This window comes from Dermacentor albipictus, chromosome 9 (assembly GCF_038994185.2).
Source record: "Dermacentor albipictus isolate Rhodes 1998 colony chromosome 9, USDA_Dalb.pri_finalv2, whole genome shotgun sequence".
NCBI lineage: Eukaryota > Metazoa > Arthropoda > Arachnida > Ixodida > Ixodidae > Dermacentor > Dermacentor albipictus.
The window spans coordinates 17785637-17798145 of NC_091829.1; the positions used below are offsets into that span (position 1 = coordinate 17785637).

The 12509-nt window shown below is 44.7% G+C and overlaps 1 protein-coding gene across 4 annotated transcripts in view; it reads right to left on the bottom strand.

Annotated features, from left to right (window-relative positions):
• Positions 1-24: 24 nt before the first annotated feature.
• The window catches only part of LOC135903724 (uncharacterized), a 188516-nt gene continuing 176031 nt past the window's right edge, over positions 25-12509 (bottom strand). For all 4 annotated transcript variants that reach the window (XM_065434112.2, XM_065434111.2, XM_070524845.1 and 1 more), the window contains 13 exons: positions 12070-12123; positions 11927-11995; positions 11197-11229; positions 10277-10333; positions 9683-9751; positions 8787-8819; positions 6818-6871; positions 5319-5399; positions 5191-5223; positions 4318-4371; positions 2887-2952; positions 2750-2782; positions 25-220 (listed from right to left, as the gene is read on the bottom strand). In XM_065434112.2, the coding sequence (XP_065290184.2) occupies positions 203-220; positions 2750-2782; positions 2887-2952; positions 4318-4371; positions 5191-5223; positions 5319-5399; positions 6818-6871; positions 8787-8819; positions 9683-9751; positions 10277-10333; positions 11197-11229; positions 11927-11995; positions 12070-12123 (654 nt within the window). In that variant the 3' untranslated portion in view covers positions 25-202. The remainder of the gene's footprint in view (positions 221-2749; positions 2783-2886; positions 2953-4317; positions 4372-5190; positions 5224-5318; positions 5400-6817; positions 6872-8786; positions 8820-9682; positions 9752-10276; positions 10334-11196; positions 11230-11926; positions 11996-12069; positions 12124-12509) is intronic.

Below are 12509 nucleotides of genomic sequence, written 5' to 3' on the forward strand. Positions count from 1 at the left end.
AAGTAAGCGACAACTCCCTGTAGGTATCGAGTATGAACAAGCTGCACGGAATATGTTTATTGGGGGAATTGCACTCTTTGGCTATTAACACATTTTTATTGAACAGTCATATAGAAACAATATGGCATAACTAGGCCCCTGACGGTCCGTCAACTGCGTGAGTTTTTCATCCTATTTGTCGATATGATGAAGAATACTGGTCCTAATTTTCCTGGAAACCCTGAAAAATAGCGGAGAGAACATCAAAAAGACAGTAACGTAAGAAATTATTGAGCACATCTTCTTCTGAAACTTCCTAAGATGTCACGTAAATGTCGGTGGTAATAAAGAGTGGTGCTACTTGCTGCTTGTCATACCTTTGGTGTACTTTTTCTTGCCTCGAAAAATCTGATGGCTGACCTCTGTTCAGCAACACGTACGCAAGCTATATAGTTTTTCTTTCATTTGAGGCGAGGTTTACGTGCCGTGGTTTTATACAGTGCTGTTGTTTGTTCCATCCCCCATCCGGTGCTGTTTTCTTGTCGTTACGGTCGAGAACGAATCGGCCCGAAAAAGCCCACTTTTTCAGCTGGCTCGGCCACCTAATACGATGCAAGTAACGTTAATTGTGGTTGCGGCGTGGAAACATTGTTTCCGCCGCAACGGTAAGACGCTATAGGCGATCTTACCCCCGAATTCAGAAATGCGCCTTAACTTGAAGCCACGACTTGGCTACTTGACGCGAACTTGACGAATGAGTTGACGTGAACACGCCGAAGGAACTGTAATGAGCATCGTGGGCACGATCACGTCAGGGCTTTATCTTGTGGCGGACTTCACCAAGTAAAGTCGTGGCTTGGACTTAAGAGTGAATGCCAAATGGTCGAGGAAATAATCTTGAGACTGCGAGGCGAAAGGGTGCACCACCAAAGCCCTGCAGCGTACTGCATTGGCTGCTTCCCTCAGCGAACAGGAAGCGCGGACAACGCCAACCAGTGCATTTCGCACAGAATGCTCAGATGCAGCATGTCTCGAACAAGCAGAGTATGGCAGCAAGCGTAAGCGCCCTACATACCAGTGTCTGTGCGACCTTACACAGACAAGTTGTCATAAACGCTGCGATCGTTCTTTCGATATACATGACGTCGGTCATTGCTTCGTCGCGAAGGGTATAATCTTCACGTACCCCGCGCAACTATCCCGCGGACCCTGCGTTTTAGCGGCCCACATCTTGAGACACACTACCCTAACAAACAGGCGTGCATATGTTTTCTGCTCTCCGAAAGGATATAAGCGAGTGGGCGTGGCCCCTGGTTTATCTGCTTTTTTTTCTCGTTCAACTCCGCACACTTCTACGGATGAAATGCGAGTAGTTGAATGCTTCGAGATTCTAAAGAACTGGCCGCTCCTCTAATAAAAAAAAAATATTTCAATACCCAAAAGACCCAGAGGGCATTACATAAGGGGGAGGGGTTATTATACACTCATAAGGTACTACAAGGTTACAAACACAAAGGAAAATTTAAAAAATATCATAAGTACAATAGAAATGGAGCATTTACAATTCAAAGCAGGAGAGCACTACAGATGTCATCTCACAATCGAGAGGCACACCATATAAATATCGATTTCATGCACATTGACGTGATTAGGGTTGCTGAATGCCGACTCGATCCAGATACACCAGCAATTCTGTCTTAAAGGATGATACAGCAGTAAGGGTAACTATTTGTCCCGTCAGATCATTGACAACGTAGTTCTTTCTTTGGAGTGAACGTACATATTTGCTTCATAAGACCTTTTTTTGTGGTATATTCTTTCACTTGTTCCAACAGGTACCGCGCATGCATGCAAGCAGAGTGTTCGTTGGCTATTGTCAGCTTCAAATGTGCATAATAACGGTGCAAGCTCTAAAGTACATTTGACTTTAGGTTGCCTTTTTCACTGGCGTCTGTTTCCCTCAAGACGTCATTCTTATGTATAAAGTGACGCAACAGCCGAAGAGGTCATATGTTTACATGGATGGGCCGTATGCTGACGAGAAACGATAAGGGTCACAAAGGCCACATTCTAAAGACGATCAAAGTCGTGGACATCTAACCTAAAGTTCAAACGGAAAACTGAGGTGCTCACGACACGTGTCGGGAAGAGACGAAAGTTACATCGGAAAGGAAAAAAAAAGGCGAAGGGCTAGTGCGGGTGAGCTAAGGAGAGACAAGAGCGAATCGGAAAGAAGGAACTGCATATGTAGTTAGATCGAAGCAGACGCAAGGCTGGCCTAAGCAAATGTGACAGAACCACGACAGTGGTAAGCCGAGGTAAGCCTACTAACAAAAAGGGCATGCGTTTTGTTTACCTCGAATTCGAGCCGATATGTCACTTGAAAATACTGAATACGGAACTATCGGATCGGCTTCAATTCGAGGATGAAGTCTCGCCATAAGAGACATGGCATCCGACGACCACAATCTATGGTCAGACAACCACAATGAGTCATCGTGACGCAAGAAAAATTATCTCTTACAGTGGAGAATTGTTAGGTTAGGTTCGCTGTTACGCTTTCTGTATCACATTGCATTCCGGGAAAGAATCTTCTGGCCTGTAATTTTAGCCGAGGCCGATATATATATTCGAGTAAATTGAATATATAGTACTGTAATAGATAGAAGACTCGTCGAAGCTGCAACTCTGTGCAAAAAGTAATATGACTTTAAAAAAAAAAGGAAGTAAGAAATATGAGCAAAATGTGATGGGCGTTGTTGGAACTTACCTCAAGAAGACAACGTTTTCTCGCCTCTCGTGCCTATGGAGAGAGATTGACGGCAAGCATTTGTTTTAACAGGTGTCTACACAAATACGTGGACGCATGGCAAGAAAACGCAGGTAGACATGGTCACTGCATCTTACCACATGCTCGGGTATCCTCCAACGGTATGTGTTCACGATGCAATCCTTGCACTTCTTCGCCACTTCCTGAAGGATGCAAACATAGAACATAGCATATCTCAGTTGGTTTTCGTCCCGGAGCAAGCTAGACTACAAAATTCTGAGCCTGCGTGAGTGAGTAAGTTATTGAGTGACCTGGAGAAGTTGGATGTGTTGGCAAACATTGTGTCGCTGGCTTCACCGTAAGTAAACAAAAAAAATATGACCGTCGCTATAGCATGCGCTGAAGAGTAAGAAGGCGGATGCCTGCGAGCTCAAGAGACATTAGGCGAATGCATTGTCGCTTCCTATTACTTGTTTTCTATTAGCAAAGGCCGTGGGTTCAAATGCCTTAATTAACTATACCTTAATCAATTATGGCTTAATTAACTTCGCCTTAATTAACACCAAAGATCGAGGGTTCCACCCCTAGCTTTGGTGCCATGACGCCGGACAGTCAAATTTTCGACCCCTACGCCATCTAAGGCTTTCGCCTTAAAAATTGCTCTGTGATCGAAGAACGACAACGTGAGGGGATGTGAAAAAGGATTCGGCAAGAAAGCACATCTCAAAAATGTGACTAAATAGCCAATAAATAAAAAGACATAAATTGGCACACTCCGCAGATTATGCAATTAAACACAAGCCAATCGATCAATTAAATCGAACTGTAGAAAGCACACACGCATACAGAAGGGCACGCTAAGTTTTAATACGTTGATACATCACTGTCATGTAAAGAAGAACAAGGACATGTTGATTTATCTGTTATACATCAGTACAATACAACCTATAGTAAGGAAGGTTACTAAGGCTTTTAGAGCAGATCACTGCAATGATGGGTTTCTCTATGGCCATAGAAACTCTACACCGAAAGGAGGATCGACAAAGTGATCACCAAAGGCGTGTTTATTTTGACACCGGTACATGACAGATAGGACTATCACGAGACGGAGCAAGCAACCGCAACACGATTTGGCATTTTCAATTTTGATCATTGAGAAATATCGGCATTCTTGTATCGGATTTTATCCCAAGGCTTATTTTAAGTGTTCTTTTTCGGCAATTGTTTCGTAACGACAAGAGGTTATTGGATACTGTGGGTTTGGTATACGTGGGCCATTTCGAGAGGCATCAATGGGCCGAGATTGCAATGTACGAAGTGACAACTGGGAGTACCAATTCGTCCCATTCTTGACATTTTGTTGCCTCTTATCTTTTCTGTCTCTTCGCAAAAATACATACAATTTTGGCTTTTTTTAGTCATGTAAAATTAAAAGAAAATTTGGCGTCTTTCGTTTACACAAAATAAAGTAATATTCACAAGGCATGTACGCAACTACTGTACAATGTCTTCATATACATGACGTATAGGTTTGCTAAGGATGCGTTATAAAGCTGTGACATGCTCACCGGTTCCTGTATCTTCTGTTGGCACTCTTCAAGAAGGCGGTACTTCAGGTTGTTCTGGAAACAAGAGCAGTAACATACAGTTTAGGTGGTCGTGCGCAGATTGGTAAATCATTAGCACACCAACAAGTTTTCTAAATTTAATACCTTAACGCCTACTAACTAATAATTTAAAGGTTTTCTTGCGTAGCTTGCAGGTGTTTTCGGATAGAAAGTGCTACAATTCAAGTTCATTATTTCAGGCAGGAAGGCAGCGGTGTGCATTGGACAGTAAACGGGGGTAGCTGATATTCTAGTTGTGATTAAGAAAAAAAATGTTGAGCAGGACAGGAGTAATTGGAGATAACGGGCCTTCATTTTGAAAAGAGGACACACATAAGGCTCATGATGATAATCCGGCCGCACTGCTTTTTGTATACCGTACATAACAGGCCTTGCAGTAGACTGACCATTCGTTTATAACTTTAAGGTTTAAATGATGAAGTTCCATGCAGTATGGCTGAACAGTCAAATTGTTTGACAAAGGCGGTAACATCCAAGGTATCAAACATACAATGTAGGATATCACCAAAGAAACATATCACAGTACTACCAAGGCGTCTAACTTACTTACACAAGTTAGAAATAAAAATACTAGAAAGTGTTAAAACAATCTTGCACAACTCATCAAAATGCCAATGTTTACGTTGTAATTAATATTCACACACAACTCGCAGATTAGCGAAAACGTGACACATACAAGTGGCTCATTGCAAATGAAGTATATTGCATTGCAAGTTTATGCAACCTGCCAGAAATTATTTGACGTTGGGGAACACGCGTTTTTCTTTCAAGAACAAGCGCGTACGGTTTCCTCCGAGAATAAAACATCCTTACCCCGGACAGGCATTTACGATACAGCTGTGGTACCTGAAATCAACAAGACATGAGAAGAACAATACCATTATACTCAAGCGCATACAACATTATTTTACTTCGTGCGACGCTCTGACGAAGCTTCTTACGTTTAGCGAATGCACCTCGTTGGCCGCGTTGTCATCGTTCATGTACTCCTCGGCACACTTTCTGCATCGTTCGATATCCTCCTGAAGAAAGAAAAACAGTCAAATTGAAGGAAAAATAAGATTCCTGTAATCTTCTTCTGCCTAATTCAAGAACGGCTACGAGTGTTTCATTACCGAGGCGCAGATAATACTCTGAATGGGGCGAGCATCACTGCGCGGGTACGGTAGGAGTGCCCTCGTGCACCGTACGACAATTAGTATACAAGCAAAAATGCATTTCACTTTCCTGACTTTACCGCCATTCCCTTCTCCGCTCAAGAGGGACTCGCTGTTCATAATGGCTGGGCTCTCGCCTTTGCTTGCATTCATGACTCATGAGCATTTGAAGGTGCGCTTAGGCAATGCCTTCTGCACAGAAAGCGTGGCCATTTCAGTTCAAATAGAATTTGTCTGTGATCACTTATTGCGATAGCAGTTTTATATGGACATCCAAGCGCATTTTTGCCGTCGCCGTCGCCGTGACGTCCCGTATAAAGTCCAAGGGCGATAACACGGCCACCGCGTGTCGTATGCTATACGTGCGAGTGAAATCGCGCGAGGGAAACCGAGGATCGCGGCTCAAACCGGCGCGCGCGAACGAAGAAAGCCGAGAGCAAACGCGTCGTTTTCCGTCGCGCGAAAGGCGGTGGGGCGATGGAAGGGAGGGAGGGAGGGAGGGAGAGAGGAAGGTGGGGGCGGCGTTGTTTTCCGTCACGCGAAAGGCCTTGGGGCAATGGATGGGAGGGAAGGAAAGAGGAAAGAGAGGGGGGGGGGAGCGGCGTTGTGCTACGGCAGCAACTGCGCGTTTCGCGACCGCGCGCAAGGGGAACTGACGATCGTGGCTCAATCTCACGCGCCATATGTGGAGGCAAGCGGGGACGCAGCGGGGGAGGGAGGGAAGGCGGCCTCGACCTCGCGAACAAGCGTGTACTTTGCACGGTCGCGCGCGCCGTATCCCGAAAGTGATCTGCAGACGACCCATACCATTGTGCGTGCTGTTGTTCTCACCGCTCCTGCGTTGAAGCGATAGACCGCACGAAGGTCACTTCGCTCGCTGCTGCTGCCGCGCTTGCTCACACCAGCGTTTTGACGGCGAGTGTCCGCGATAATCGAGTGGGATGTGTTCATGTTTGGTCGCGCGCGCTGACACCATGGTTGTTAATTCAGTTAGTAAGAGAATGTTACCAAGTTTACACGGCCGATAAAACTACCATCCTTACTTTGTACAGTTATGCACTAATTTACTACCGCAATCAATGCTTCGCCTTGCAAGCGAAATTCCAACTTTCTTTTGCCCCCTTTCCTCTTTCCTCTGAGCAGAGTAGCATGCCAGAGCATATACGTACTAGCTCAGGTCGATATCTTTGCCTTTTCTGTAATGAATTCTCCTCTTTCCTCCTATCATGGTTGTACTCCTATCATGAAAGCACATGCTCTTCATACACCGAATCGAATCTTACCGGTTGTTTGAATCTCCGCGGGCAAGCATCCTTCACTCTTTCTCTCGGAGGTTTCTGCAATCGATAACACATAAAGATAAGTATCGAAGTGATCGTAACGACACCGCTATAGGTAATCAGAGCAAAGCCTCCACGCGTGCGTTCATTAGGTCGCAGTCATCTAATGCTCAGGTACTTGACAGCAACAGCAGATGAGGCCTGCGGAACACTGTCTGTGCGGAAAATAGACTGCCAGTCAGCCTCACGCGCGCAATGCACGTGAGCTACACTGTCGCACTGCGGAATTCCGAAGAGATCTGTGCACGTCTTTCTGAAATTTCCTGTCATTAGCTGCGTATATACGAACTCGACGTGAGCGGGTCGAGTTGGAAGTCGAGCTGACCCACATATACCCAACCGCGTCAACTTGTACTTCATGAAACGGGTAGGAAATTCAACTCGGTCCTTGCAGGCGGATTGACCGAAATCGCCTCGACACTTACTCGACCCGACCCGCTAGCGTTCACATGAATTCGACAAGTCGGCTTCATGTAAACTTAGCTGCAGAGTGCAAAACATGCAAAATGACACTTCGGCGCGACATGTGCTTTACGCGCTCACCCCATTCCCGCTATTTTTAAAGACTAGGCTGCTGTCCAAACGTATTTGCTCATTTTGGCTCTCTCGGCCGTTTTCGTAGTTGGTGGTCACACTCGGGAAGGAAAACGCTCGTCTACTCTCTTTGTCGCTCGTTGGCTTTCTTTCCCGCTGTCTCGTTCTCTCTCTTGTTCGCTCATTCGTTCGTTTGGGCTATTCGCTTACATCGACAATCATCGTCGATGGTTTTCATCAAAACTTTCATTCTGATTATTCTCATCTGGTCTTGATTACAGCTACGCTCGCATGAACACGATAAAGGCGGGTCGAGTCGGATTGTCGATCGAAATCTGGTCGCCGGGGTAAAGCAAATGCTAGCGGGTCGGGCCGAGCAATCGTCGAGGTGAGTTCTGTCGACACGCCTTCAACCTGCTTGGCAAGATGCATGGAAACGCGGTCGTGTCGGACTTGACAGCTTGACTTTTGATTCGTCCCACGCACGCCGAGTTCATGTTAAAGCTTATCGTCATCACGGTTTCAGGGGACAGGAGTGTTAGCTGGCCCTTCAGCCATGACGCCCGTTTCCCTTGCGTAGGCGGCCTAAAACCTGAACGGCAGCTTTCGTAAACGACGTAGATCTTTGTGCTCAGACGTTACAAATTACCTAACAAACTAACAAAACACAAACTACTTTCAAAATGCTCTTATTATTATTTTTTTTTTGCTAGCGCGCTTATTTGCTTTGATCTAATTTGGCGTGCACAAATTCGAGCGACGAACTGTTCTCTATACATGCACATACGTCAAAAAGAACAAGAACTACCACTTTTCTGCGGCGGTGACCTACGTTTCGAGATGCTCTGCTGCCGTTCATCGACGCGAGGACATCGTTCCTTCGCGGCTCGCCGCACGCGATGAAACCTCATCACACCTTTCTTTCTTTATTCCAGAGGTAATCGCCTCCGCAACACGGAACCCTGGATGCAACCCGCTACCTACCAGGCTCGATAATCGGCGTGAAACCTAGATGCACACGACTCTTCCAAATGACTGTGAGAGAACGAGCAGATGTGCCGCAGAAGGTAGGCATTAGTTAGTGCCTAGGGAGCTTTGAGAGGCTTCCAAGAGCTCTCCTCGGTCAAGTTATGAGGATAATAGCGTAATCGGCGTTGCAATCGACGTCGAACGCTGCGATAAGTGCCGGCGGCGACACCCGGAAGTGTTGATCAGAGATACCGTGCTCCCATCTCGCCCATGTAAGAATCGAGGCAAGACGGCAAGATGTGCTCCATGCTTATACCTCTTTTTTTTTCTTTTTTTCCCTCTCGTACGCGTTTAATGACTAGAGACGAGCGTTGATTACAGGCACGATAAAATGCAACGGAAAACTCACCCTTGGCATGCAGATGCTGCGGACTTGTGCCTCCTGTAAGTCAATGCCAAACATGAGATAAGACAGGATAAGGACATTGATAACAATAATTACAGAGTTGCCGGTGAATCGCTAGCACGCGCAGAGAGAGGAAGGCCGAAGCTGTGTTTACGAGACATAATTTTGCAATGTTAGTGCCCAAACGTGTTTTATGCTAAAAGGAAGCACATAAAACTTAAATTTGTTGCTTTCTTTCATTCGCCCACTTGTCAGATTCCCTCTGTATAACATTGGGTAAAGGGCGCTATGCAGGAATATCGAAAGACACGGAACACATAATGGTGAGTGTGGGAATTTCCAGCAGGGGATTGTGTAGAAATATCGTCTCAATAAACAAGGAGCCAGAAATAAGAAATTAAGTATACGATGCCAAGAAAGAAGAGAACCTGCTACAGCCAGTATACAAAACAAACAAAATATACGCTGCATTGGGAAGTGGTATACCAATAAAGAGGACACTGAGTAATTTCTCTGTGAAAGAATAAGAACCGTGCATCTCAACGACCTTACCTCAAAAGTCGTTCCAGCACGTTAATGCACGAGGTAGTTATGTTCAAAAATGCCAAAACTTGTCCAAATCAAAAACAAACATCAGAAGAGAGAAAAAAGAAACGCCAGCAGGTTTATTACTCTTTTTAAGATAAGCTCTGATGGGAAACGTTCACAGATTAAAGGTACAAGCTTCCTTATCTTTTCATACCTTCACGCCATGACAGCGAACCTTTAATAAGTACACTAGGTCCCTACGCTTGGAGACGATGTGGCGTATTCGCCTTTGCGAGAGGTAACGTTCGTGCGATCCAAAATGTGTACCCATAACTTCCGTATTAACCGAATGCAGTTTTATGCATACTTACGTATGCGTAGGATGCATCTTCGTGTAGGTTAGACTTCTCAACACAAGCTTCACATTGGGCCTTCTCAATCTAAAAACAAAAAAAGGAATGCAAACACGGAAGTCAACATGATGTACAAGACATTGTCACTATCACAAAACAGATTCGCCCCACCTCCATTCCTCGCCTTCCGAAGAAAACGCTGAAACCAGCCGTCTGAACACTTTTGTACACAGCTAAAATGCAAAACGTGCTCGGTGCAAAATGTGTTTGCGTCTTTGTCGTGCCCCAACTAAGACTACCTCTCAAGGCCCTACGAGATTTGATCGTAGAAAGTGACTTCATAAATTTTTTGTGAACGACAATTTAGACGCAATTTTTTATTTTCCTTTATATTCCCAGGACGTGTTCATGCTTGTGTTGGTATTGTAACTGTAACCTTTTTAGCCTCTTTTTTGTCTCTATAATCAGCGAACTTTATGTGTTAGTTTTGCAATTATCTTATAGATTATTGACAGTACTTTTAATTTTCGTCATCGGTTTTTCTATTTGTTGTTTTTCGTAACTACAATTCTGCAACGGCTGGTCCTAATAAGAACAGTAAGAAAGACTTACATCCTGGTACTTATAGTACCAATCGCATGTCTTTCGAAGCAGCTCTTTTCTTGAGGGCTGAAATAAAAATCGAGAGGAGGGCACCTTAAAAGCGCTAGATATATCGATGTGACTGCAGTGCAAGCTTCGTTCAACTTAGTCGTTTCCTCTGCTACGGTTGGTCTCGATGGCTGGCCACCAGCGTATTAGGCAAATTAGGCAAAGGAACAAACTTGGGATATTCAGATTATCAAAAGCAATGTCTGTTGCGCGTAAGGAGAGAGAGAGAGAAACGACAGAGGTGTAAACCAGACTAAGCCTGGTTGGCTGTCCTGCATTGGGGAACGGGAACAGAAAGATCAGGAGAGAAGGTCATAGTACGCATGGAAACAATAAAACCTTCATCATTTAGTGCAACACAAATAGTCATACCAGATAGCGAGCCGTAGAAACGCACCAGCGCTTTCAGCGCATAATTTTCGATCATATCAATTATCTGCGAATAATAGGTCTTGCATAGCTATTCTCTCTTATGTTTTGTGCACCTATTCGCACTGGTTAAAGATGACATTGCGTATGCGATATCATTCGCACAAATTTAAACGTCGTCACAGAAATGCAATCAAAAACACTTTACACACGTTGGGTCTTCTCTTGACATTCAAGAGTAATGGTCGTCAATCTTTTGCCCAGTTTCCTTGTTAAAGGCATTGCTTTCGCTACTTTCCTCACAGGAACGCTACACACATATCACGCTGATATACGCGTGTTGTTCCTAGCCTGAAAGCAGGTGCAGGGCATTGCTAAAGAAAGTAAATGCCCACTGGATAGATTATTATTATAGTGGGCAGACAGGATAAGCTACATAAAGTTCGTACGTTTCTTCAGAGTAAGTTGTGCTCGCCAAAAACGTAACGAGACGCGTCACCAATAGCTCTTACCCGAGGCATGCACTTCTTCCTCATGTTCCACACCTGAGTGAAATAAAGAAAACAGAAAGCAGTCATTTAGAGTGAAGGAGTTTTATATAAAGGGCACTAAGTGTTTGCGTTAGGCCTACAGCGAAGTACTGAAGCAACACGATATGCTTTCCGAGCTCACGATTACATGTGCGCTAGAAATGAGAAAAATAGGTAGCCGATTTATTTACTACCTCTAAGCAACCCATTTACAGCAACACAGAAAAGATAAATCGAATATCAATCAATCAATCAATCAATCAATCAATCAATCAATCAATCAATCAATCAATCAATCAATCGTCTAAATTCATTTTTTCCTTCCCTTCCCTGACATCAATTTCTTACTGCTCACATTCGTATTGCAGTCGCCTGCAAACTTCGCTTAGAATGTATGTCCTTCGTTTGTTTAAACTGATCTCATCCGCAGCCTCATGGGCCATTTATCAAATTCACTGAATTCCGAGCACGGAGGCGAGTTTGAATCTTATTTTAGCAAGCTCTGTTTAGAACCTCCGAAAGCGGCCATTATGCAACGCTTACTAGACACATTCGTGATGCGCTATCGAAGGCACTGCCGCAGTGAGCAGGACGGGACAAGTGCACGTCATTCTTCGTTGCAATGCTGTGCCCACTCCGCTGTGACGCCTTATTAGTGCGCTACGAATTTTTAATCACGAACCTATAAGCGTTGTTAAGCTGCAATGCTTACATCTTCGTACTCGTACACGGCCGGCAGTGTGTAGTTGTCCACGCACTCTTCGCACCGGTGGACTTCCTCCTGCGTCGATGCGAAAACAGAAAGCGAAAGATCGTGACATTGCGCAACAAAGCACTCGCCGTGTTTCTATTTACTTCTTCGATGAATCTCCACTTGCAGAGTCGCCTGATGCGGTCCTTCGGGTAGGTCTGCAAGGAAAGAGGTGCAGGCGCTTACAACGCAGCCACGAACTTGAAGCTTATACTATATAACGTGTTATTCGGATAGTTGGTGCGAAACTTAACATAAAGGTATCGCAAGCGGAAACGGCCCGGGACGGGAAAGGAGCGACCGACTTCTGGCACGGACGTGGTCGCTCGTCCCGTCATTACGTCATTATCTTAGTTCGGTACAGTCATTCATGGTTTAGTTCAAAGTTAGTTCACGAGTTACACAGTCCACTATCGATATGTTGTTTTGTTGAGTAAGAAATAATTTCTTTAAGACCATATGCGTATATCACTCCAACCATTGCGATATTTAGGTTTCTGGCTCCTGTAGGTGACTGTTTACATTAAAGACATATTTTGAAAAA